The sequence below is a fragment of the Mya arenaria genome, chromosome 3 (genome assembly GCF_026914265.1).
Source record: "Mya arenaria isolate MELC-2E11 chromosome 3, ASM2691426v1".
NCBI lineage: Eukaryota > Metazoa > Mollusca > Bivalvia > Myida > Myidae > Mya > Mya arenaria.
Window position 1 is genome coordinate 18,258,316 of NC_069124.1, and position 27,451 is coordinate 18,285,766.

The 27,451-nt window shown below is 36.1% G+C and overlaps 1 protein-coding gene across 1 annotated transcript in view; it reads right to left on the reverse strand.

Moving 5' to 3' along the window:
- The window catches only part of LOC128225753 (uncharacterized), a 36,926-nt gene extending 22,600 nt beyond the window's left edge, over positions 1-14,326 (reverse strand). The window contains exons 1-23 of the mRNA XM_052935655.1: positions 14,189-14,326; positions 12,555-12,711; positions 12,076-12,248; positions 10,039-10,216; positions 9,749-9,909; positions 8,540-8,765; positions 7,782-7,909; positions 7,017-7,184; positions 6,107-6,298; positions 5,718-5,918; positions 5,338-5,520; positions 5,074-5,172; positions 4,617-4,717; positions 4,278-4,457; positions 3,836-3,916; positions 3,516-3,636; positions 3,108-3,218; positions 2,706-2,778; positions 2,284-2,386; positions 1,929-1,972; positions 1,404-1,515; positions 1,043-1,146; positions 73-181 (exon numbers count right to left, since the gene is read on the reverse strand). Coding sequence (XP_052791615.1) covers positions 73-181; positions 1,043-1,146; positions 1,404-1,515; positions 1,929-1,972; positions 2,284-2,386; positions 2,706-2,778; positions 3,108-3,218; positions 3,516-3,636; positions 3,836-3,916; positions 4,278-4,457; positions 4,617-4,717; positions 5,074-5,172; positions 5,338-5,520; positions 5,718-5,918; positions 6,107-6,298; positions 7,017-7,184; positions 7,782-7,909; positions 8,540-8,765; positions 9,749-9,909; positions 10,039-10,216; positions 12,076-12,248; positions 12,555-12,711; positions 14,189-14,264 — 3,081 coding nt within the window. The 5' untranslated portion in view covers positions 14,265-14,326. The remainder of the gene's footprint in view (positions 1-72; positions 182-1,042; positions 1,147-1,403; positions 1,516-1,928; positions 1,973-2,283; positions 2,387-2,705; positions 2,779-3,107; positions 3,219-3,515; positions 3,637-3,835; positions 3,917-4,277; positions 4,458-4,616; positions 4,718-5,073; positions 5,173-5,337; positions 5,521-5,717; positions 5,919-6,106; positions 6,299-7,016; positions 7,185-7,781; positions 7,910-8,539; positions 8,766-9,748; positions 9,910-10,038; positions 10,217-12,075; positions 12,249-12,554; positions 12,712-14,188) is intronic.
- Between the last annotated feature and the right edge of the window lie 13,125 nt (positions 14,327-27,451).

Here is a 27,451-nt window from a genome sequence, read left to right on the forward strand (position 1 = left end):
AGTTCAACCGAAATTAAACAGTTGTTAATTTCATACTTAATGCGTTAATTATGTTATAATAAAACAACTTACCCGGTTTTCTGTTCTGTCTACTCCACCCAGAAACAACGCATACGAAATAATTAGAGCCGTCGATAAGTTCATAAGAATTACTATTCTTGTCTTGTCTGTTTGCATGTGTCTGAAAGAGAATATCGTTCGTTTTATTTAGAAAGACAAAAGTATAAAACAATTCGAATTTACTGACTTCTCTGGTTTGTGGCGCTGGTGTATTTTTTAGGTTATTTAAGATTGTTCTTCACAGTACGGAGATATATTTGGACGAGTACAAAGCTGGAAAACTATACTGGACGGGCCGAATCTAATATGGTTTCCTAGCTGTGTACGAGTCAAAATATATCCTGTATTATACAGAACAATGTAAAAACACCTTTTTATTCTTTACCATCATTATTCCAAAAAAATTAATTATAGAGGTATGATTGATATCAGATTTCGAAAACACCTGGCGTTTTGTTTGTAAACCATCGATAATTTATGAAAGAGGATTTATGTAACTCTGACATCCGACGATCCGTCGATTTTCATTCGGAACCATTTCACGCATATCGTTGCTTATCAGAGGTTGAACATGGCGCCTGTGAATCGTACAATGTGGAAAATACATGAGTATTTGTACGCACTTGCGTCCCGATAAGGAAATGTAATGTAAGGTCACTTGTAGGATGATAAGGAATAGAAAACAGAAATAGAAATATAATAGAATAGAAAATATTTCTAATAGAAATAGAAAATAATAATCTACGATTGGGCGTTTAAATTAGCTATAGAATAAAATAATCGAAAAACAAAAAAAACATTGATCAATGTAATACTTGGAAACGCGGAAAAGGTCACGCCGAAGGCGACAGTTACTTTGCTCAACGATATATATCGCAGTAATCGATCTATATATGAATAATAATAAGTAATAGCACAAATAAACCAACTTTGTCGTTACATTTACTCTTATTTCCTTAATTGCCATGTAAAGCCAACAAACCTGTGAAAGTATACGTGTAACGCCACCGTGACCACCAGTCCTAAAATGGAAATGCTGCAACCAACTATAGAAATGATGTCCAGTGCTTTAGTGTTAACATTGTCCTGAAAGGCAAATATCCAAAGACAATATAAACACGGAATTGCATACTACTAGAGAAAAGTAAGACCCATATAATAAGGCAATAAGTTATTTCAGGATAACTCGATGGAGAAAAAAATACATATACTGCAAGTTTTTCCTTTTATTGTACAATATATTTATTGCTATTTAACATTTTTTACATGGAGTTGGTATATGAGTAAGCGAAATGTTTTAATTTTGTACACACTATTGAGTAACTTGATCTCAACACCTTTACCTGGATGAATGGGCTCATAAGAATGGCAAAGTTGGTAAGATGACTACAACTGCAAACTGTATGAGATCTGTTCGTGTCAACAATCTTACATCCATTGCTTTTCCATACCGACCTGAGGAAGATACACAATTAAAAGTCACTTCATATGCGTGAATATTTTAAAATTATGTATTGATAATAACTATGTATCCACATTTCTGATTATATTCAACGCGGTGAACTGATCCGTGGTAAAATTGGGGAATTGAATCGCGGGCTTCGCTCTAAGGTCGGTATTACTTCATCATCTCAGAACCTCACTAAGATACTGTTTATTTTGTATAATATAGTACAAATATAACCACTTGATCTTTCTTAAAGCGTATATGAGGAGATGGATATAGAACATTTATCGAAGGAACATTTGCGCAATCATTTCAAGGATAATAACGAAGTGGTATAAAAGCTTCACAAAGTTAATCACAATGTTGTAGATACAATTATAAAACAAGTATGCATATATATGGTCAATTAGGCATTACTTACTCTGAATCATTCCAAAAAGAACAGATGGGAAAGGACAGGCTTTTCTGAAACGTATGACAACGTGCTTTGTTACGAATGTATACTAAATGCTACATCTAATGTTTTGCTAATCAGTTTTCGGATGACAAAAAAGTCTACAATCGTTTTAAGAATCTAGGAGCTCAATTATTTGACGAAAATGACATTGCAAAATTTATGACACACAGTTCACTAACTAAATGCATTTATATATATTATATTTTAGTAATGTTTTGACTACCCTAACCAATTGCTAAAATGTATATCAAATAAGATACATCCACATAAAACTTAACATACAACGTCATCATTCGCAATTATTACATAACGGCTGTACCTCAAAATGCGTAAACGTAAAGAGAATTTCAAATTCTGGATTAGATTCCCAGTTGTCCATATTGACAGAAACGATCTCCGTGTTGATGCTTCTTTGCAAAGTTCTGAATCGAATACAAATCTAAAAGTTAATACTAACATATCACAATACATTAAACATTCACCAAAACAACATCACACAATGATTTGAGGGATGCAAGTCTATTATCAAATGACTGGTCTGTGCATGTGAAATGTTGGTTTTGACGGTGATTTGTCATGTATTGGACATTAGTGAAATTGTAGTACAAAAAAGCAAAAGAATAACCGTCTATAAAATAATACATAATAGCATAGGAAATATACCTATCTTTACTTGCAAACCATAATTAAACAATGCAGGTCATATGTTTTCTATCGAATACACGGGACCTCTTTGTTTACCTGTGTTCGTTCGACGCAGCAGAGACGATGCCAGACAAGTTTCTGTAAAACACAGCCGAGTACTTCATTGAATCTGTTAAGTAACAAAACATTGAAGAGTTCAAAAGAAAAACATCTTATTGCGCTTTAAACTATATCATCAAGGCAACGGAAACAGTAAGAGAGGCGATATGACCCGCAAAATGCCATGTTCAATGAGCAAAAATTTGACCTGTCAACTATCTTGAAGGATTTATTGATAATGTGTGCCATGTCAGTTTCAATGAGGTCCATTATCTTGGCGGACAAATCTTTACCCATAGCTACTAACGTTTTTCAGAAAGCTACAACAGTTGTTTCATTGTATCCTCTCTCACTGAACGACAATAACAAAATGAATGCAAATCATCGAGAGACACATACCTTTCAATGATTGTTCTGGAAAACGCAGTGCACTTGAAAGTCCAAAATGTGTTTCATTTTCAGGAAATGATATACCTTCTGTTTTATAGTATATCTTTGCTACATGGACAACTGAAATGAAATGTATTTTAAAATAAAAATGCACTATTGGAAAGCGCATTAATAATACAATGGAAACAGAGACAAGCTCAGTTGCCAACTATTCAAGGGATATGATGATTAAAAGCACAGTAAAAGACCTAATATAAACTAAAAAGAGCACATAGAATCACAAAAAACTAGGACATTTATCAACATATTTTTTTTCAAAAAGAATCTAAAAAAGTCTAGCAAGATACAAGCATGACGCGTGTCTTTTCTTCTTTAAATTGGTTTTGGTCAATGATTTGATATTGATATCGGATTTACCTAAATTTGAAGCAGCGAACGTCTTCGATGTGTTTTTCAGGTCACCTAACCCTTCGGAAATTAAGGCGACATACTTGTCAACGATATGTAAAACCCTCATTGCTCCTCGATTTTCGACGGGCTGGCATATTCAAACAAAGATAAAGCGCATCTATTTCTTCACTTTTGGTATGCTATAGAAAAACAGCTGTGTTTCATCCAATCACGCCCGTGCGTGTTAATGCCGGATATTCATAAGATAAATACCTTGTTATTGTAGTACAAACTATAGATAAAGTGTGATTTAATAAAAACTGGAGAAACTAACTCTCAATAATTACCCGTTCTGTATCAACTGCCATCGCTTGCCAGGAATCTGCATTTTGCTGATCTAACAAGTTGCTTGTAACCGACAGGAACGACTGCAAAATTGTGAAACATTACGGAACAAGTTCATTTTGCTGATCATACATTGACCGATTATTGTACTATGAATAGAATATATACCGGCTGCAAAAACAGAGATTGGATGTCTTTCAAAGCAAAAACGAAAGGGTTATGATCACTATATAGTCGATAATCGTTTGTTTAAGTGTAAGATCGCAATGTTTGAATCACAGACTCTGTGCGAGCTGAAGCTTCAGAAATTTGAAAACAGGGAAAAACAGAAAGTGAATAATTTAACTGTCTGTAAGAGTGGAGTATCAAGTATATTACTCTGTAACAACCGGGAGGCTTAAACTAATTGTTTCATATTTTGTTCGATTAGTGCTAATCCATCACCTCTGTCTGTACGGTTGTGACTGACATGTTTTTCCCAAAGTTCGCAATTTTATCCAAAATGTTGGTCACTTGATTCAGATCACCACCAAAAGCCGGGCGTCCACTTGAATGCGCAACGGTGGTGAGATTTGACAACTGTAGAAGGGTGATTTGAATGTCTTCTTCTCTTGGTTCTTGCAGCTGAAAATAGTTCGTAGCATTCAAATGAAGAAATTATTATCAGTCTCAGCACGAGTTACAAATTCATTGTAATATATTTTAAAAAAATGCTGTTTTTTATTAAAAAAAATGCTGTTTTTTATTAAAAAAAATAAGCATAAAATAATTATCAAAAATTACCGCTTGCGATATTTCTGCTATCGACATGTGAATGCAGTTGTACATTGGGTACAGCCACGATCCATCCATCAAGCAATGCCTAGTTATTTCACCTATATATCCTGAAAAAAAGTCAAATCATCAATAACTCTTGTACGACTATCACTATCCGTATTACATGGTCAAGGTAGAAGTCGGAGAACGGTCTATGAGTAGGAGGTGAAGAAGAACAAATATTGTAATCGTCATTATTTTTGCAGAAGTAGTAGTAGTATTCTTAGTAGTAGTAGTAGTAGTAGTAGTAGTAGTAGTAGTAGTAGTAGTAGTAGTAGTAGTAGTAGTAGTAGTAGTAGTAGTAGTAGTAGTAGTAGTAGTAGTAGTAGTAGTAGTAGTAGTAGTAGTAGTAGTAGAATCAGTAGCAGTAGCAGTAGCAGTAGTGGTAATTACCGATTTTACCGATTATAATAATGTTGCTTACCATCCGGGCAAGCCAGACTTCTGATTTTACCAGCTCTTGTTTCTATCCAAATTTGTCCGTACACGTCTATATCATCTGGGCAAAACTTCTCACTCGTCACTTTAAAATCAAACGTTAATTTTAGAGTAAACGGACCCGTAAAGAGCGTGCAAACATTTCTTAAGAATGCAAAAGAAGTCAAACAAAACAAAAACAAATACATTTTTTTTTATATTTTGATTTCAAGAATTTCTGTATTATGTAACAAGTATTTGACCGGTTTACCTTTCTCACAAACTGGCGGGATTCCACTCCATGTCCCATCAACCAAACACGTGATTGAGTTTCGACCAATGATCGATGTTGAATTTTGGCAACCGAATCTGATGATAGAGTTGACTGGATATTGCAAATTTAAATGACCCTTTAAAATAATCACATTCACTGGCAACATCACAACTGGACATTCTGTAAAAGACATTTGTAAAACATCGATTCAAAATTATTATTAATATTTTTGTATCATATTAAACTTGTAAGATATTATAACAGAAGGAATGCTATTTAACTCTTGTTCTTCTTCAATATGCCAACTAATCGAATAATCAGTATATCAAAACAGTCGTCCATAATGTTAGGCAAGGAAAGTTCAAAATATTGAATACCAATCGGAACACATGTTGGAGCTAAAGGTTTACTCCATGTTCCGTTGGCAGTACATATTGCAGTTTCGGAGAAAACGTCCCTGTTGTGAAGAATGTGGAATCCCAAGTCACACTTTAACAGCACTTGGGATCCATAGATGGTAAGATTGGAATAAGTGATAGAAGATGAGGATGCATTCGACGCGTCCCAACTTCCGCAATCTGTAAAGTAAGTTACACCGTATGGCTAAAGCACAATTTATAAATTATACTCAAAATGACATGCTTATATGGATCATACGTTGGTCAAGACTTTGAAGCAAACAGTTACCATTAACCTTAAGTGCCTGTAAATTAGTTATGGCGACCAAATTGCATGAAACAAGATCAACTAAACAATTATGACATACCCACTGGTGCACACGTGTAGTTTTCTGAACTCCAATTTCCAGTTTCCATACACTGTATAATAACTTCGTTATACATTTGTTCAGTTAAATGAAATCCAGCATCGCACCTGATGCGGGCACTAGATCCATAAGTTGTATCGTTGTCTTCCAACAAAACATGTCCATTACTGGGAAGATGAGGCATTCCACAGTCTGTATGTGAAATCGGAAAACAATTCAATAATAGCCAATCATCGAATTGGACGAATAGCGTCCAATCAAAACGCATGCCAGGTGGAAGTATTCATACCCAACCCTTTAATTAAATAATGGTTTTCATTTAAAAAAAAAAAACAGCAAAACTACAAGGACAAACCCCGTAGACATTTTTTAACAAAAACCCTGCATAAAGGCAAACGACTACGGCCTAACATACACAACAGACAATCACTGCAGACAGACCACGCATTCGCCATGCCAGTGATTTTGCCGGCTGTTCAATTGTGGCTACTCAAGCATTTACTAAAAATAAGGTAAATCTGGTTTCTTGTATGGTGGGTACCTTTTTCGTGTACCTGTTTGTATTGTGGCTTTTGAAACCTGTAATATTACACACGATGATATAAAGTAGGTATCTGTCTAATTGGTTAGTCCCCAAAGTTTTAAAAGTATGGCTTTATGTCAACCAGCGACGTGGTACGAGTGTTTTAATCGAAGATTGGCAATTATCAAAGCCAGAGGTATGCACCTTTTGCTAATAATGTTCTCCAGCAACCTCTGTATCAAAGGACGACATTGATACCAAGGCGAACACAATTACTCCACGTTTCTTCTTCGAAAAACAGACGAGTTTAAACACGTCTTAGCAATCAAAGAAAAACAAGTATACGACTGTTAATGTGCAAAGCCTATTATACGTGCCCCACTGTACCTTTTGGTTGGCAAGATACGTTTGTATTAGACCAAGTCATGTTTTCCTGACAAAGCGAAAAATTGTGGCCCATGAAATCAAATCCGTCGTTGCATCTGAACGTCGCGTTTGATCCAACTTGGTTTGACGAATTTGTATAGCCATTCGGTATCACCATTTCATTACAACCTGACAATTAAACGTATACTATTTATATTTATGACTTAGCGATAAGCCTTTTTTGTAGGCACAATTCAAAGCGTTTTTTACACGAGGAACTCGGACTCAAAAGGGTTCAGTAAGCAGAAAAAGATTGCATTACATGTATTTGGTATGCAGACCTTCGAAATCAATATTAATTTTGATACGCAGGATTCGGGCAGATCCTTCGCGAGCATTGCTAACGCAAAAGAGGTAAGCGGGTAACATCCGCCAAAATACTTCAAGAATCTTTACACTGATTCGTAAACCAGAATGCCAAAATAAACATCCATAATGGGCTGATTGTTCAGTATTTGTTAAAGTTAACAGCATTGTTAACGTTATCGTTGTTAACTTACAATTCTATATTGTTCTGGGAGTTTCACGGACATGTTAAAGATCTGCAGTATTCCTTACACGTTTTGAGCTGAACTTGTTTTTCAAATATATGAGAACATCATAAGTGTTCTTCATCTTGATAGTTTACAACGATGTAGTTAATCTCACTGTTTACAAACTTCTATACAATCGGCCCACTTTCTTGTTAAATTCCAATCACATGTCTACAACAAAAAGGGTACTTGCCGTGCATGACAATCCAGTATCTAGCATTGAACCCAGCTCTATTAAGTGAGCCATCCGTCGTAAACTTCACAGTCATCGAGCTTGATGTTGAACAAATTCTCTCATTTAATCCGTCGGCGCCACCATAGCTTAATAATAATAATAGATATAAAATATCATATGAAAGAGCACGTGTCAAACTTATGATTTTAATCAAACAAAAACATATTATACAGAAAATCATGACTTTATCGCTCCTTTATAGTCTAACCCTAGATTTGTGTGCATTTTAGTCTAAAACGTTGGGGGATGTCTGAAGTAAATTTTAAGCGAGGCTGGACAGCTGACATCGTTTTTCTGAGCCTTACTATATGTATGTTTAACGCAAACATGTATTGACTTTAAGGTGTGTAGTACGTTATGTACATATGTCACTCAAACTTTCCAACACACTTCCCAATAAAGTCACTGCTATTTCTCAGTTGAATCAGGTTACAATTGAACAGGTATCTGGATTCATTAATGAGTTTGAATCCCATATATCTATCCGAGGATTGGAATCCGTTGCGCACAAGACAGTCTGTGGTATGTAAGGTATAAGCAATAACCTATTATTCAATGATTAAGTTACCAGGAGCAATATAAATGAAATTAATTCCTGAACGAATTATTTAGCGCTGTCGTCCTAGTATTGAGTGCCTACTCAGGTATCTTTTATAGTACAATACCCTTTTATTGAATTGCTAATTGCAAGTTTAATTCAGTGGAATGGCTATTACCTTTCTATGGATCCAGAAATATCGGAGGGACCATCAAATATCTTAACAATGTCGCAGCAGTCCTCAAGCTGAAACGCATCAAACTGAATGCACACGCTTGAAGTAAGGGGTCCATTAATATAGTAAGTACAAGAAGAATTATCTGTGTAATTCGCGCTTGGGTAGTTCACAGAAAAGAATCGCCCAGACATCCCATGAAGCTTTACACTTCGAGTAGAACTTGAAACTGCAACATGAAATGAAATTAGCAGGTTAATGTTGCCGTACAAAACGCAGTTGTCGTTTCAATTACAATATTTTTTATCGTTTTTCATTCTGCAAAATGGACCATGTCATTTGGTGTACATACAATTATATTCCGTGGTATGATTAAAATACCAATGTACCTCTGAACTTTTAAGTGTAAAAAAATAGAAACCGACAAAGAAATTTAAATGTCAAAAGCAATCGCCGATTTGCACGACCGCTATTCCTTGTTCTAACAGAAAGTTACTGGGTTTATTTTGTTCAGGGTATCTAAATATCATCAATAATAATAGAAAAATACTTAATTTAAGGATTCCGGCTGATGAAAAATGAAGTTCTCTGATACTTCAAATCACCTTAATGTTGATTTCTGATGCCTGCTGACCCCATGTCAATTTGATATGTTTTGAAAGGGTATTGCTTGCCGATTATTAATATATAAACAAAATGAATAAAGAAAAATATTACATGAAGACAGATTAATTTGTACTTTTTGTTTTTTATTTCAACCAAAACCGGGCAAGAAATTTCCTAGTTTAAAATCTTTAAAGTAAAAAAACGTGTTTGATTCATTATTTTCAGTGTTTAAAGCCCGCGCAAAGCCTTATTCAAAATATACCAAAAATATGGAGTCAACAAATACCCTTAATTCAAATATAGGTGTGCTTTAAAGCTGCACTCTCATAGATAAACCGTTTTACAACTTTTTTTACTTTTTTATCTTGGCTTAAACCTTTACTAACAGTTTAAGAAAACTGCACTTAACATAAATTTTTGAACTTAAGTATTAAAATCTGCAATCTAGTTTTTGTCAGCAGTCTTGTATAACTGGTTGTCATGGAAATTTAGCTAAAATTGGCTCGTTTTAAGACAAAAAATAAAAAGTTGTCAAAGTTCAATCTGTGAGAGTGCAGTTTTTAGTCAAAAATGTTCAAGTGCTCTTCTAAGACAAATGACACAAACCTGCACAGTTTGCGCTGACAGCTTGGTCAGATGCACACGTTTGTCTGTGACCGTTACCATCCTTGTCTATGCATTCAGCAATATTTCCACCGTTTCGAAGACAGTCCAAGCCATGAATCCATACAATTGTGTTGCCACTGTTTATGTCTATCTGCCTGTCCCTTTAAAACAAAATTTCGTTGCATATGAGTTTAAGTTTACACCAACAAGTGTTCCGGTAAGTCACCAATGTTTGATATTAATAAAAATCGAGTGCATGTGTACATAAGATTAAGATGTTATATACTTACTCATTATCATCAAATTCATATCCAGCTAATCTACAAACTATTCTAGCATCACTTTCCATAAAATGCTGCTCACAAACTGTGCCCCATTGACCATTATGGTATATTTCAAACGTTCCACGAGGGCCATTGTGTGTATGATTTTCAACTTCATATAAGCGCACATCATATTCTCTTGGTGCTGTAACATTAACACATCATAAATGTTATGAACGCATATAGATTTGACTGTACGTAAAAGCCGTTATGACATTTCTGAATATATGTTTACACTCTTGAGAAGTGATAGTTTGCATAGTTGCAGCAGACTCTTACAAATGCTTATAAACTCGTATATGAGTGTTTGCACTAAATTGTCAGCCTATCGGGATCGCTAGATTTTTAAAATGTTTCGTTTTTTTATTTGTGAAGAATCGTTACTTATTTCTGAATAAGACAATTGCTATAACTGCGTATGCGCATATAGGAACGCTTTCTGTTTGCATATATGCAAAGGCGCAATTTCAGTGTCAACGCTGATTTAAATGACGTCACAATATATTGATTGACAAGTCTTTTTGACAGGCGAACGGCTTAATTTTAAAGTTGATGCAATTTGGGAGGGGCTAACACTAACTCGGTTAGAATTTATTAAGTAATTTCTTCGTGAATAAGAAACCACGGTCGTTTCACTTACTCCGCTTCCTTAGGTTACTTATTCACGAAGACTTTACTTAATAAACTCTAACCTATACTAAAAAATTCAATTTGGTGTTGTACCATACTTGTACGATATTTGCTTGGCAATTAAGTCGAACAAGAACAGCGTTACATCTTTAATATGAACAACCGATACATCAACAAGGAAATACGGTCACTAATATGCCGATCATTTTAAAGAACGGAACACAACTTTATCTCAGATCATAACATTACATCTAGTCAATGAACGTGGATGTCATAACCCATGATCATTTATATAATATAACATCTAAAAGGCGGATACGATGCATAGAGTTTATGGCTTACTACAATACAAAGTCGATGAGGAAAGCCAAATTGTTTAAGTGTAGCGGGATGGGAATAAAGTGTACATTATGAATGTGATAGAAACATGTTAGAAATCCTGTTAATACAGAAGTAGTTTCAACTGCTAAATTTATTCAGTTTGTCAGTATCTAATGTTATATTATTAGTTTTATTCAAAACAAAAAATAGATATAATACCATCTTAATCATTTAATTATATGCCGGTTTAAGAATACCTGTCTATCAGGTTTGTCGAAATCAACGAAAGACGATATTCAAAAATTGGTTACTCAAACTTATGTTTAAGATACAAAAGTTAAAAGGTCGTTTTTTAGTGGAGAAATCAAAGCCACAAACACTGTTGTTCAAACAGAGTTGACTGTTTTGACACCTGAACTATTCCCATTCTTGAAGCACCTGCATATGTTATTAGCTAGATTCTGCCTTAAATTTGCCAAATTCTAAAAACAAAATACTTTTTAATATATTCAACAATGAATACATTTATTGTTCCAAAATTGATTTTGTTATCTTTCAATCCTTACTTTTGTTTACACTGTGGCATGTCTAAAGGTAATGATAAAATTTAAGCCATGGTGAAAATGTATTTCGATTTTCATGTAATAAGTGATAGCAACGGTAGTCTTATGTTTAGTAAATACCATTTTCTATAAACCTTATATTAACATTCGCAGTTGGTTTTCTGTAAGATGATATTTACGTGTATATGTTTGCATGAACCGATCGATTTTCGTGGCATCTGATGTGGAGTTTCGCAAGAAAACCCCGGATCATGCATATGTAAAACACGAATTTAAAAATGTTGATAAAAAAGCGAACAATATTACAAACAAAATCATTCTTAACTCCAAAAATTAATGTTATGAAAGGGGGGAAATGCAAATATTAGGATTTATTCTAATTTTCCAAGTTCTATAGCAAAATCACAGCCAAGCTAGCTTTCATTCTGCGTGAACACAGGAACAAGAAAGAAAATCCTTAAATAAACAGCTTTTGATGTAAGCAAATTACCTGCGCAGCTTATACCGGCGTCTTCGTAATGTTCACAATCATGTTTTCCATAAGTGTTTTCATTAAAAGAACAAAGGCTGATGTCACTCTCCTCGCCATTGCATCCCAAATCGTCCAACCATATTGGACCGGAGCCTTTCCCAAAATAACCAGCTCGATAAGCCATCCCGTATCTATGTAAAGAAGATATTCAATATGTTATTCCAGTATAGATTATTATTTTGTACATTCATGCATTCTTAAAGGATGATCTAATATTGTAGTTTATGCCCAAAATGTAAACGTGTAGCTTCAGGAGTTTAGTTTCAAAACAAGGCAAATATGTTTCATTAATATGCACATACGATTACATATGTATTTGCCAGGCTATGTACTAAACACGCTAATGGTGATTTAATTGATATGTAGTCGTTGTCGACAAAGTTTATTTACTCAGAGTCTTTATGCTTATAGAATAAATTTAATGCATATTCCCTTACCCCGGATAGCCAAGCATTCTACAGAAAACCATGGCGTCCTTATCCTCAAACTGGTCATCGCACACGGTACCCCACTGGCTGCTATGATACACCTCCACCCGTCCCTCTAGCGCACTTGCACCTCCCACTAGACGGACCTCTGTTCCTTGTGCTCCATCTGTAGCAATTGTTAAATTAGTAATGATAATCTCCATCCGTTTTTCTCGAGCACTCCCGCTTCCACCTAGACAGACCGCTGTTCCTTGTGCTCTGTTCTATAGTAACTTTTACGATAAACATTAAACATATCCACCCTTCCCTCTTAAGCATTACCCCCTCACACAAGACGGACCGCTGTTCCTTGTGATCCATCTATAGTTATTGTTACATTAACCATGCTTCCCTCTTGTTCATAACCCTCTTGCACCAGACAGACCGCTTTTCCTACCGCATATAGTAATTGTTAAATTGTTGATTCCATCCCCCCCCCTCACCCAACCGTCATGTTACATCTGCACCAATCCCTCTAAAGCACTCCCCTCTCCCTTTAGACCGACTGTTTCACGCCCATCTTTCAAGCTCTGTGTGTCCGTCCGTCCCCAAAGAGGTATTGGGTGCAATCCCCGTCAGAGGTACATTCTCGTGACCTCTCAAAATGGACACCGCACTGGTTTCAGCTGCATGCACAATCGAGATTTAAAAAAAATGACAAAGCTCATAACCCTCGCTCCCAACCCCAAACAGACCGCTGTTCCTTCGCTCACCTATGATAGTTATAACAAGAGTCAAGATACACTACCGCCTATCTCTCAGGCACCTCCCCCTCCCATCAGACACAGACAGACTGCTTTTTAGTGTGTTCCACCTATAGTAGTTGTTAAGTTAGTCTCGATACACCCTGTGCGTTTCCTAAGCCCACTCGTCCATCCCGCCAGATGAACCGTGCTAACATCTCCACACGTCTCTCTATGGTAATCCCCCCTGTAACAAGGCGGACCGCTGTTGAATGTGCTACACTTAAAGCTGCACTCTCACAGATATACCGTTTAAGAAAAATGCATAGAACATCATTTTTTTTTAACTTAAATATAAAAATCTGCGATCTAATGTTTTGTCATTAGTCTTTTATAACTGGTTTCCATGGATTTTCGCAAAAAATGGATCGTTCCAAGACAAATCATAAAAAAGTTGTCAAAACGTTCAATCTGTGAGTGTGCAGATTTAAATGTAATTGCATTGCTAAAACTTAAATAGTACACCACACCTGCCCATAGCACATCACCCCCTCCACCAGACGAACCACTATTCCATATTACAAGCCCAGTCGTATTTCTAACGTATTCTGAAATCTACAAGACCGAAGACTGTTTATGTGATTCACGTATAGTTGTTCTTATATTTACCATAAAACACCTGCATCCGTCGCTCTAGACAGATTATTGGTGTGTCTTAATAGTGTACCCTTTGTTAACGCTGTTAATTTCCAAGGAAACATTTTAGACATTTGAGGTATGAAAAGCACTACACAAACCCCGGTTTCAATATTCCTTGTATACGATCACCATTTTAAACTATGTTTAAGTATTAATTGCGGCACAATGTCGGCATACTCCTCCAGTTTCAGTTATTAAATTATAAAAAGAAAATACAATTACCGTAGAATGTAATTTCCGTCAAAAAAATCAAAAACAAAGAACACTTCCTAGTTAAAATTGAAATAGTTTTCGGCATTGCGTTTTTACTCTGATTCAATTACAGAATAGCGGTATCTTGTACAAAATGCGTTAAAACCACATGTTATCGAATTCAAAATCATTATGATAAAAGCCCATTTGTGTACATGTGGGTCCGGGTATTAAGTATTTGTTTCTAGTGCCTTTACTACCAAAAACACTGTAATTATAAGTACAAAACAGTATATAATAGAAAAGTACAAACACTTCAAATAGTTTTATTTACATAAAGGAGTCAATGTACACATATTTATTTCTCAAGATATTGAAATAGTTTTAAAATAAACCTATTTTTTGCCAATGCGGCCTTGTCATTACCATGCATAATCAGTTCGTTTCGTTATCAATAAACCGCAATGTTTGGGTTACGCGCATATCCTTGTTTTAAATCATCTTGCCAAACCTTAGTTATCAAGACACGGCAAGAGATAACTTATTCGTATGATAAAATACACATGTTACAGTGCATGTTATATCTTAACAATCTAACAATCGCTCTAACAATTACAGCGAAGATGGTGGGATCGGCCTGGTCGTATATATGCGTGGGTTTCCTCCGGGGACTTGGGTTTCCCAACGCCCTCGATCAAGTAACATTCTCTTAAAGAGAGTGTTTAATAATAATACTGTAGATTATTTTTCACAATCAATATAAAATAAGTAAAAACTAAGACGGATTATGAAATAGTCGTTGGATTGTTAAAAATCTCTAACTAAACACTCAAATTGGAATTGAACTTGAAGCATCAAAAACATTAATCAAATAACAATTAAATGCTCAATAATATATAACATAACGATAATTGAACAAAGTCGCAAATATGCTCCAATATGTTTTCAAACGTTTGCCATTTCAGGTGACATCCTTATCACTATGGTGTAAGGATATTTGTACGATTTTTAGGCCTAATTGTACTCTGACAAATGAATTGTGATAAAAGTGAATTCCCATCGAATGAGTCTAAATATTACCCGATACCGTATCTGTAAAGTCAACAAATACGGAAAATGTGGCATCGCTAAACCAAATCAAAGCGCCGGGTACGATATGGAGGGCTAAAAGCAAAACGGTTATAACGCCTTTTATTTCTATAATGAGTTACGACCGCCTTGCATGAAGTCCGTAATATGTTCATATGTGTGGCGATTAGATAACACAATACACGTTACCTTTAGGTCGAGCACAACTAATTCATAGTTCATACTAAAGTTACAATTCTGGCCCCAAATTCTCGAAATTTCTTAAGATCAACAGGCTTAAGTAGCTTATTTTGATTGGCCAAAATACATGTACATTGAATTTTAATAATTGAAAAATTGTTTATTGGGATTATAATAAAAATAATTCCTATCTAAAGTATAAAAAATCATTAAAGAACTAAAAAGTATGCGAATTATTGAAAAACAATTATAGTGAGGTTAGCTTTATCCTGTTATAAGAGACTTAAGAAGTTTCGAGTAATTGAGGCCAGAGTCACAAGTCAATCATATATATTAGAACATTAACCTGGGTATTGACCTAATTGTCAATTTAACTATCTACCCTTACTATTCTGTGATTCTGAGCAGAAAACTTGTGAGTATGTGTTTTTTCTTCAACTTCTTCCCTTTGAAAATACAACACCATCATGTCAAGAAAAACGCAGCATAAAAATTGAATTGCAATTAACGTTACTTAGCTAGGGTTTAGTTTAAGAGTAACCGTTAAAGATTAACGGAAGGTGCTGCACCCTGTTATTTTTTTGGTAGCACCCTTAGAGACCGTCATGGGCATCATTCTGTCTGTATGCAGTTAATTGCTTTAGATAATCAAGAAAAAAAATATATTAAGACTTCAGATATAATTTAAGTCCTTGCAAAATGTACATATTTGACAGTTGATGTCTAATATTACTTCAATAAATCACATATTAAAAACTTTCGAATGATTCAAAGCATGATACATTTGTGCCCTTTTCCGCCAATTTGGAAGTGACAACTCAGTGTGTCATTACTTTTTTTTCTCTTTTTATTAACATATGACAGTGTATCAAAGCATGGTTGCACATCTCAGCCCATTAACCACTGTCCATCTTTATAGATTTCGAAGCTGAATGTTTTGTGATTTCAGAAACAGACTGTACATAACACGGCTACTAATCGTAGGCATCACCCAATGAGTTGTCGACACCCTGGTGCAGCTGTGCCTTTTGTTTACTTGTACACGCCTGAGTATGACTGATTCTTAACTGATATTTTTAATTAAATGTACATGTGTCAAAAATTTGAGAATGTGGTACCGTGTAAGAACACTTTTACCACAGGTTGACTACGATTTCGTATCAATATTGTGCGAAGTCTTGAGTGAGTTTGTGAGCTAAAATTCTCCCGATTCGGATTTAAGTGCATGTTTTTAGATTTGCGAACATTTCAACTACACTTCGATGCAATGACACACCGTAGGTACATTCTGGCGCCTGCAAATAGAACTGTTATGTATAGTACTTACGCTGGTACACATAAAAACTTATAACCATTCTTATAAAGCAAATATGCATAATTTTATAAAAGTAGTGGCACTATCGCTCTAGTGATGACGCTGTGTAGAAGTGGTGGCGCTTTTGAGTGTGATTTGCGCTGAAATTTGTAACGGTTTATTTCCTTTGGAATTTGCCAATTGACTACTAGTATTAGAGTATATAATTTATGATAAATTTATTTTGTGGTCTCTGACCCCTTATTAAGGGTCAACCCAAAAGACAGATATTTTACCATTGTTGCCTCCCAGTGGTAGAATTGTGACATTTAAACCCGTTTTCAGGGTTACGATAATTATGAAAATTTGTTGAATTGAAGTTTTCGGTAAAATCTATGGAAGATCATCGGGTCGTCCGCCTTTATCTTAAATACTTTCTTGCATGATTTAATCTTAAATCGTTTCGTGTTTACGAGCTTCTTTTTACTTCAACCGTTCAATAGATTCTGTTTAGACAAACAGATAAGTTATTTCGAGGGCAAATGTGTAAAAAATGGGAAAACACACACACACACACACACACGCACGCACACACACACACACACACACATACGTGTATTGCATGCGCTTCGAGGACCTTGACATATATCGACGCTCGGAGGACCCATTGTTTATATGGACGCTACATCGTCGTCTTTTTCAGTATATATTGTTCATGAACGGCAATTTCCAATGTTGAAAATTATATATTGTTTCTATTTTTGGTTTCTATGAAATTGCCATTTATTTATTTGTCAATGTTTTCGAAGGCAATGAGGACCCCCATAACCTATCGGCATTACGAGGACAGTGCTAAATATTACAATGCTTGCCAACTTTGAGAGGCCTTTAAACAAAACATTTAATATGCTTCAGTTGAATATCTGAGTTCTCAAACACTATAACAAAGAACATGTTTATGTGTGTGTTTTTAAAGAAAGAAACAGAGCCGAGACAGCGGCCGCCATACAATCTTCTTTGACAAATATCAAATATGCATACTACTCAGAAGTTCTAAACCGCCATGGGCCAGCAAACCTATTGTTTAATTCCAACCATATTTTCTTACCAATTTATTTTCATTGCATTTTTTAATCATATATCTTAAAGATATTTCAGTGGCTCTTCTTTTCTATATATGTATCTGTAAGGTAGCATTTTTTCTGTAAATGGCATGTTGTTTCTTTACATGGGATAGAAGATCAGAAAAGTTATATTTTGTCTTTTTATAACAGTGAAACTTAAGTTGAGTGAATCACTCATGGAGTCATTAAGTTACAAGCAGTTTCGCTTGGTATTCTTCGATTTTATTGATTTTAACATAAAACATACACATATCGTAGATATAGCGTATTTTAAGAGACTCAAATGTTTATGTCCTCCAACAAGGAAAGGTCATTGTCAACATTAGTAGAAATATTTGACCTTCGTTTTCAGGGACCATGGTAATTTTTTTCTATTTGTGGGGACTTTCTTATATGGGGAATTATCCTGATGACAGAAATTGCTTAATCATGATAACCTAGAAAATGTGTCCATATGACACAGATGCCCTAAACCTCTACTTCTGCTTTTTCACAATAATGCCATATTTTCACAAAATAGAGGTCCAAAACTCCGTGAATAATAATTTCGGACGGATGAAAATACCCAGGTGTACAAGTTCACACCTTGAATATTATATCCATACGGTTTCAAATCTGTAGAAAAAAACACGCTTTTTTGAGTAACGCGAGACACAAACTGTTCGGGACGTACATACATTGTGCCACACACTGAACACACTGCAACAACAAACAATCAATCTGAGGACTTAACATTTTGAGGACTTGCACAAATATTGTCAACTATTTGCACAAGTTCATTTAATATCTGCAAATTATGTGATGCAGTCTGACAGCAGAACAAACAAGAAATTGTGAAACAGAAATGCCCCCACAGGTTATTGTCACAAAAACTAGAACATGTGTCCATAGGACACAGATGCCCCCACTAGCGCTTTGTCAAAAATGCAGATTTTTCACTAAATCAAGGCCCATAACTCCGTAAAAATAAAATTTAGCTGACTAAAAATACTCAGGTGCACAAATTCACACCCTGAATAATACATCCATGCAGTTTCAAGTCACTACTACAAACGCTTTAAGAGTTTTGGACGACACAAACTAAAAATGCCGTTTTTCACTAAATCAAGGCCCATAACTCTGAAAATATAAATTTTGGAGGGATGAAAATACAGGTGCACAAGTTCATACCCTGAATAATACATCCATGAAGTTTCAAGTCTGTACTACAAATGCTTTTAGAGTTATGGATGACACAAACTTAAAATGCCGCTTTTTCACAAAATCAAGGCCCATAACTCCGTAAATATAAATTTTGGCCGGATGAAAATACCCAGGTGCGCTAGTTCACACCCCGAGTAATACATCCATGAAGTTTCAAGTCTGTACATCAAACGCTTTTAGAGTTATGGACGACACAAACTTTTCTGGACGGACAGACGGAATGACGGACGGACATACCAAAATTTGTGTGTTTATGGGCTTTTTGTTCTTTAAAAGATCAAAGGAAAAGCCCGTAATAAACAAAGATATTATGGGCTTACGGAATGAACCTATTGTATTCTTTTGTCTTAGGCTCCTCCCCTAAGCTCATAAACCCACATTTGTTGGCTCGGACGGACGGAATGACCGACGGACAGACGGACAAAGGCAAAAAAGAGGTGGGGGCATAAAAAATGACCTTTGACTTTAATTTGACCTTTGACCTTGAATGGTGACCTTGACCTTGACATGCAACCACTCAAATGTTTGGTTTCAGACGACGTACATGCATGCCAAGTTTCAAGTATGCGTATATAATGGTTCAAAAGTTATGGACAATGGTAAAATTGGTAATCGGGGTTTGGCGAAAGACTATTGTAACTCCTTCACAATTGTGAAGGAGTAACAATATTCTTGCGCCAAACCCTCGAACTATATATTTGACCGCTGACTTTGAACGATGACCTTGTACGTGTAATATTTGCCCTCAAAATGTGTGGCTTTATGAAATACATATGCATGCCAAATGTGAAGTCTCTATCTGTATTATTTCAAAAGTTATGGCCAATATTAAAGTTGAACACACACAAACAAACAAACCAACAAACAGACAGGGCAAAAAAAATATGCCCCACATCTATAGATGCTGGGGGCATAGAAATATCCCAATTCAATTTAATTCCCTTGAATTCAAAAGGTAAACACTTACTAAATACAATCCCATAGCCCCCCCCCCCTCCCCCTTCTCAATAACGGGTTTCTCAATGTGTATGGCACTCTTTTGCCAATATGCCTATATAGTGTTGGTTTAGTGATTGATTTATTGGCTTATTAACAGGTACTTAATGGTTTCTTGAAAACGTTAATTACCCCCACCCTCCCCACAAACACACATCTTTTTTAAAACATTTTTATTGCTGATACTTGTACTTTTATAGTTGTAATGTCGGTGTAGATAAAGCATGTGTTGCTTTACCTTCTTTTGCATTGCATTCGGCCATTTAAGTGTTTTCTTTTGTTTGCTTCCCATTACACAGGTTGGCTTTTTGGATGTGGATATGGGGTGTATTTAACTTGGCTTGCGTTTTCTATTTTCTACTTTTGGTATTCTCAGGATGGTAAAGGAGAAATGATCCAAAATAGTTTTTTTTTCTTTAACTGAAGTCATAGGTTAAGGTTAAGGTCACAGAGTAACACAAATAGGAAATGGCACACTTCCTATCCATGATGTATTGACACAACCAAGTAACCAGCTAACAGCAAAGCGGTTTAGATATTGTCTGGACAAAATATGTCAGGCCGACAGAAGCATGGAAAGGCGTAAGGACCGATGGACAGAGTGCAAATCTCTAGGCCCCACACCCCATCAGTGGGGCCTAATAACTCTACTAGTTCTTACCACTTTGATGTATGTCGGGGTGGGGTTGTAGAACTACCAACGACTGGTACCCTAGCTGACCATCATCACATTCATCACCACTGGACGACCTCACCATTTCATCATTTGGCCCTGTTTTATAAACATTATATAATGACATTAACAAGAAAGCTGTGTTTGTGAAACAGCAATGCCACCACAGTTTGTTGTCACAAAAGAAATGACCTTTAACCTTAAATGGTGACCTTGACCTATATATGTCTGACTTTGAACAATGATCGTGACCTGTCTGCATTCAAAATGTGCGGCTTCATGAAATACATATGCATGCCAAATATGAAGTCTCTACCTGTATTTCAAAAGTTATGGCCAATGTTAAAGTTGGTCCCAAAGAAACCAACCAACCAACAAACAAATAGACAATATGTCTCTAGATCTAGGGGTATAAAAAACACACTTTGTAAGATCAGTACCCAATCTGTATGAGAACCTAACATCCTGAGAACTTGCAAAAATTATAAAATATTATATTGTTACAGTTCATCTTTTATCTGAAGATTATGTGAAACAATTTGACAAAATAACATAAGTCATTCCAACTTCAATGGGGGCAGCACAATATGACATTTATAATACACACTGTAAGGTCACACAATCTGTGTGAGGACCTAACATTCAGAGGACTTAAACAAAATATTGTCAACTATTACATAACTAACCAGTTCCTTAAATATCTGCAAATTATGTGATAAAGTCTGAATTATGAACTAAGGCTTTCCGATTTCAACATAGTTGCTAGAGACTAATACTGTAAATAATTTTTTACTAACGAAGAGACATTATCTTAACTAGATCTTACAATTGAGCTGTGTGTTGATATGGTACCATTGCTGGCAATGTTTAATGGGCGACCTCAACTGCAGCTTATCATTCTGCCCTGTTTTAAAAACAAAACAACATAAGACCTTTAAAATTCACTCTCTGTAATATACACTCTTTGAGAGGACCTTAGTCCAGAGGACACACAAAATAGTGTCAGCTGTAGTATAGTGCACTATACGATGCAATACATTATAGCATACAATCTCATTCGATGTTGGTGCCAAATTTAAAAGCAAGGTAAATAATAAGCTGCTGTAAAATTTGTTTTTAATACTATGGTTTGTTAAAACTCATTTGCAGGGTAACAATATACAATTATTGATTTTTAGTGAGGTCGATATGAGGATTTATCGACTTGGAAAAAGTGATATTGACCGAGGGCGCAGCCCGAGGTCGATATCACTTTTTTCAGGTTGATAAATCGTCATATCGACTGAATCTGAAAGGCAACAATTGTTTAATAATTAAGTAAAGCCTACATGTACGCTTTCAATAACTTTGACTTAATGTTATCGTTTCGCACCAGAGCCTATATTCACAAAGCCTTTAAGTATTTCCCTAAGGAGTTTCACCTAAGTGAGATTTTCCCTTAAGTAGCGAAACTCCCTAAGGCGTATTCACAAAGCTCCTTAGGAATTCCTTAGAAAATTTGCTCCTACAGGAAATCGGACTTCTAAGTATGTCGGAAATAATACCAGACCTTGTGTGCAACATGGCTGCGCAGGACGTCGTGTGTGACGTTGCTGCGCAGGACATTGTACATGACGTCAGTAGGAAAGCGTTAAGCGTGAGTTAAATGGATGCGATTGTGTCAGAAACTTATGGAATTATTCGGATCCGGTCAGTTCATATTTAGGCCACGACTACGACTCATATTTTTTTAGGCCACGCCTTTGAGTCAATATAGTAAAATTACTGAAACTCACGTGACCTCATTTAAACCAATCAAGTTCATGAAAAATATTCATTTAATAATAATTTCGCTTATTCCATCTTTTTTACACACAAACATTTTAATATAAAATCACTTTAAATAAGTAACAATACACTTTTTATGCCCCCAAGATCTAGATGGGGGGGGCATATTGTTTTTGCCCCGTCTGTTTGTGTTTGTTGGTTTGTGTGCAACTTTAAAATTGGCCATAACTTTTGAAATAATACAGGTAGAGACTTCATATTTGGTATGCATGTGTATTTCATGAAGCTGCACATTTAAAATGCAAACATGTCAAGGTCAAGGTCATTGTTCAAGGTCATACGCCAAATATATAGGTCAAATAACCAATTTTAACATTTTACATAGCTTTTTAACATACTAGATACTTGGCATGCATGTACGTATCCTGGAACCAAACATTTTGAGGGGTCTCATGTCAAGGTCAAGGTCACCATTCAAGATCACAGGTCAATTCAAGGTCAAATGTCAATTTTTGTGACAGTAAACTTTGGGGGCATTGCTGTTTCACAAACACAGCTTTCTTGTCAAAATTAAAGCAAGATCCAATTGAATGGTCAGAAAATGTTGACATGCTTATGTTCCTCCACGACAATCAAAAGACTGAATGACCCGATTCTCATATACTTAACATTTTGAATCTGGAGTAAACTAGGGTTCCAAAGGCAGATTTAGAGGGGTAGGAAGCAGCGTACGCCTACACTAAAATTTGCCAAGGTGCATTTTTTCAAAGAGGAAAATCGCCTAAAAAAGCCCAAACTTTGATAAAATGAGATCGAAAAGAACCATATTGAGTGAAATAAGTCATGTTATTGTAGTACCGTATTTCTCCTAATAGTAGCGCCCGGGTGCCGTGCAAACCGATCAGGGGGCGCTCTTATTTCAGACCTTATTTTTCATTATCTAGAAATTTCACGGTCACTAAGTGCTATGAAACTCTATACACAAATACCGATCGGTAATTGCAGCTTCTCTGATAGTACGACGTTATCTTTCGATTATTTGAAATTGTAGACACCAAGTTTTATCTACAAGAGATCCAAAATGCCTGCCAAACGATCTTTTCCGCAAATTTTAACTTGTAATATCATCGGAGAGGAAAGCAGAAGTTGACAATATTGGAGTCAATGGCTAGCACTCGGGAGTGGATCGGATTTTCTCTGAGTACCCTAAGATCTACTTTAACCAAATATGAAATTCATTTTTTATAACAGAATGTTTGACGGATATATTTTAAACTGGGAATTTAATTAAAATAATCAGGTATTATCATTGTTTACGAATGGAAACAATCCAGCTGTATCCGGGGGAAAAGAGACCGGTCCCGAATGGTAGTGCAGTAATGTTTACGTTTTACGATGAAACGAAACACTTAAGAGTTTCTAATAGAATTTGTGTTTGGAAACGGCGGAAAATCTCGTTTTTTACAAATGATGTATTCATGTTTAGTTTACTTTCAGCCTAATTAGCAATAGAAACCTTTTTTTTTTCGATCGCAATACAAGATTCACCAGTGCATTGATATCTTTTAGTCAGTGGGTGGGGTTGACATTTGGATTCAAAACATGGGGGGGGGGGGCGCTACTATTAGGGAGGGTGCTTCTATTAGGGGAAATACGGTATTTATCAACTTTTCCTTTATCACAAACACTGTCGTTTATACCCATTGACAGACCCCTGCTTTGTAAAACCTGGTGTGCATTTTCACTAAACTCGTCACAGTTTACATGTATTTTTAGATGTTAAACACATTAATTTGTCTATTAAGACTTTAAGAGTCTAAGATACCCTTGGGGAAGACCCAAAGTTTCTTGCATATAATCATGGTCGCTTTATTGTTCATTTGTAGGGGGTTACATTGCCAAACAGTTGCCCCCCCCCCCAACCCTGGACCCGCCCCTGGGTTCCCTTAAAGTATTTCCATAAAACAGAATTCCAATAGAAAAACTAGAAAATGTGTCCATAGGACACAGATGTCCCCACTTCCACTTTGTCAGAACAAGTTATACATAATACATAAGTCCCTACCGGATGAGAAAAGCACAAAATCAAAAATTTGAAATACACACTTTGAAAGATCACAAAATCAGTTTGGGGACCTTACATTCAGAGGACTTGCACTTTGGAAGATGAACAATCAGTTTGAGGACCTTACGTTCAGACGACTTGCACAAACTAGCGTAAAAAGCACCCTTTAATTAAATATCTCTAGATTTAATTATACAAACTGAATGATAAACAACGGCATTCAAATATCAATTGAGTTGCTAAATATTAAGAAGTAACAAGCCACAACCTACTCAGCCTGAGCTGTCTGTCAGTATTGGATGTTACAGCATTTGGCGACTGGTACCCTTGCTGGGAATCATCACTTGGAGACCCCTCCTGCATCTCATCATTCTGACCTGTTCAAAAAACAGCATAAAATGACTTCTAACCTATTCCCTAATATGGGGTTTCTGCAGCAAACAACATTTAGAAAGATGTGGATAAAAGATCAAACTGTTTACAGAAATGAAAATTTCATGTTTAGAAAGCATTAAAAAATTGTGGCAAAGTGAGAAATTGCTACTGCTACTCCCCCTTTGACAAAATATTTTCAACTGTTGTCTGCTGCAGGAGACCTAAAAACATGTTAGCAGGGCCTCTGTGGTAGCAAGGTTAGAGTCGCTGACTCATAATCTCTAGCCCCTCACTGCTGTGGGTGTGAATCCCAAAAGGAGTGAATATCCTTATGTGAGGAAGCCACCGGCTGGCTTGCGGTAGGTCAGTGGTTCTACCAAGTTGTCTGTCTGTGTAACTCAGGTGGGATTCTTGGATCTTCCTCCACTTGTTATAAGCCGGGCGTCGCAAAATGACAGAAATACTGTCGAAGTGATGTGAAAAACCCGGCCAAAACAAGCAAAGACATGTTAGTATCTAGTATTGGAATACAATATACTCTTCGAAAAATATCACAATCTTTGTGAGGACCTTACATTCAGAGGACTTGCACAAAATATAGCCAATTATCGTTAAAAGGCAACAGTTTCATTAAATATCTGCAGATAATGTGCTACAGTCTAAAAGATAAACAAAGACATTTCAATTTCAACTTAATACCTATTGATTAACAAGATAAACACTTCCTAAATAACAGGCCAATTTTATCTCCGCCAGTTCTTACTATTGAGCTGTGTGTCTGTATTGGATATAACAGCATTTGGCGACTGGTACCCTTGCTGACCATCATCACTGGGGGAGACCTCTCCTGCTGCTCATCATTCTGCCCTGTTGGTAAAAATAGCATAACAAGTCATTTGAAATACACACTTTGAAAGATCACACAATCAGTTTGAGGACCTTACATTCAGAGGACTTGCACTTTGGAAGATAAACAATCAGTTTGAGGACCTTGCGATCCTGAAGACGACTTGCACAAACTAGCGTAAAAAGCACCCTTTAATTAAATATCTCTAGATTAAATTATACAAACTGAATGATAAACAAAGGCATTCAAATATCAATTGAGTTGCTAAATATTAATAAGAAACAAGCCACAACTTACTCAGCCTGATCTTACCATTGAGCTGTCTGTCAGTATTGGATGTTACAGCATTTGGCGACTGGTACCCTTGCTGGGAATCATCACTTGGAGACCTCTCCTGCAGCTCATTATTCTGACCTGTTCAAAAAAACAGCATAACATGATTTCTAACCCATTCCCTAATATGGGGTTTCTGCAGCAAACAACATTTCGAAAGATGTGGATAAAAGATCAAACTGTTTACAGAAATGAAAATTTCATGTTTAGAAAGCATTAAAAAATTGTGGCAAAGTGAGAAATTGCTACTGCTACTCCCCCTTTGACAAAATATTTTCAACTGTTGTCTGCTGCAGGAGACCTAAAAACATGTTAGCAGGGCCTCTGTGGTAGCAAGGTTAGAGTCGCTGACTTATAATCTCTAGCCCCTCACTGCTGTAGGTGTGAATCCCAAAAGGAGTGAATATCCTTATGTGAGGAAGCCACCGGCTGGCTTGCGGTAGGTCAGTGGTTCTACCAAGTTGTCTGTCTGTGTAACTCAGGTGGGTTTCTTGGATCTTCCTCCACTTATTATAAGCCGGGCGTCGCAAAATGACAGAAATACTGTCGAAGTGATGTGAAAAACCCGACAAAACAAGCAAAGACATGTTAGTATCTAGTATTGGAATACAATATACTCTTCGAAAAATATCACAATCTTTGTGAGGACCTTACATTCAGAGGACTTGCACAAAATATAGCCAATTATCGTTAAAAGGCAACAGTTCATTAAATACCTGCAGATTATGTGCTACAGTCTAAAAGATAAACAAAGGCATTCCGATTTCAACATAATACCTATTGATTAACAAGATAAACACTTCCTAAATAACAGGCCAATTTTATCTCCGCCAGTTCTTACTATTGAGCTGTGTGTCTGTATTGGATGTAATAGCATTTGGCGACTGGTACCCTTGCTGACCATCATCACTGGGGGAGACCTCTCCTGCTGCTCATCATTCTGCCCTGTTGGAAAAAAACAGCATAACAAGTCATTTGAAATACACACTTTGAAAGATCACACAATCAGTTTGAGGACCTTACATTCAGAGGACTTGCACTTTGGAAGATAAACAATCAGTTTGAGGACCTTGCGATCCTGAAGACGACTTGCACAAACTAGCGTAAATAGCACCCTTTAATTAAATATCTCTAGATTAAATTATACAAACTGAATGATAAACAAAGGCATTCAAATATCAATTGAGTTGCTAAATATTAATAAGAAACAAGCCACAACTTACTCAGCCTGATCTTACCATTGAGCTGTCTGTCAGTATTGGATGTTACAGCATTTGGCGACTGGTACCCTTGCTGGGAATCATCACTTGGAGACCTCTCCTGCAGCTCATTATTCTGACCTGTTCA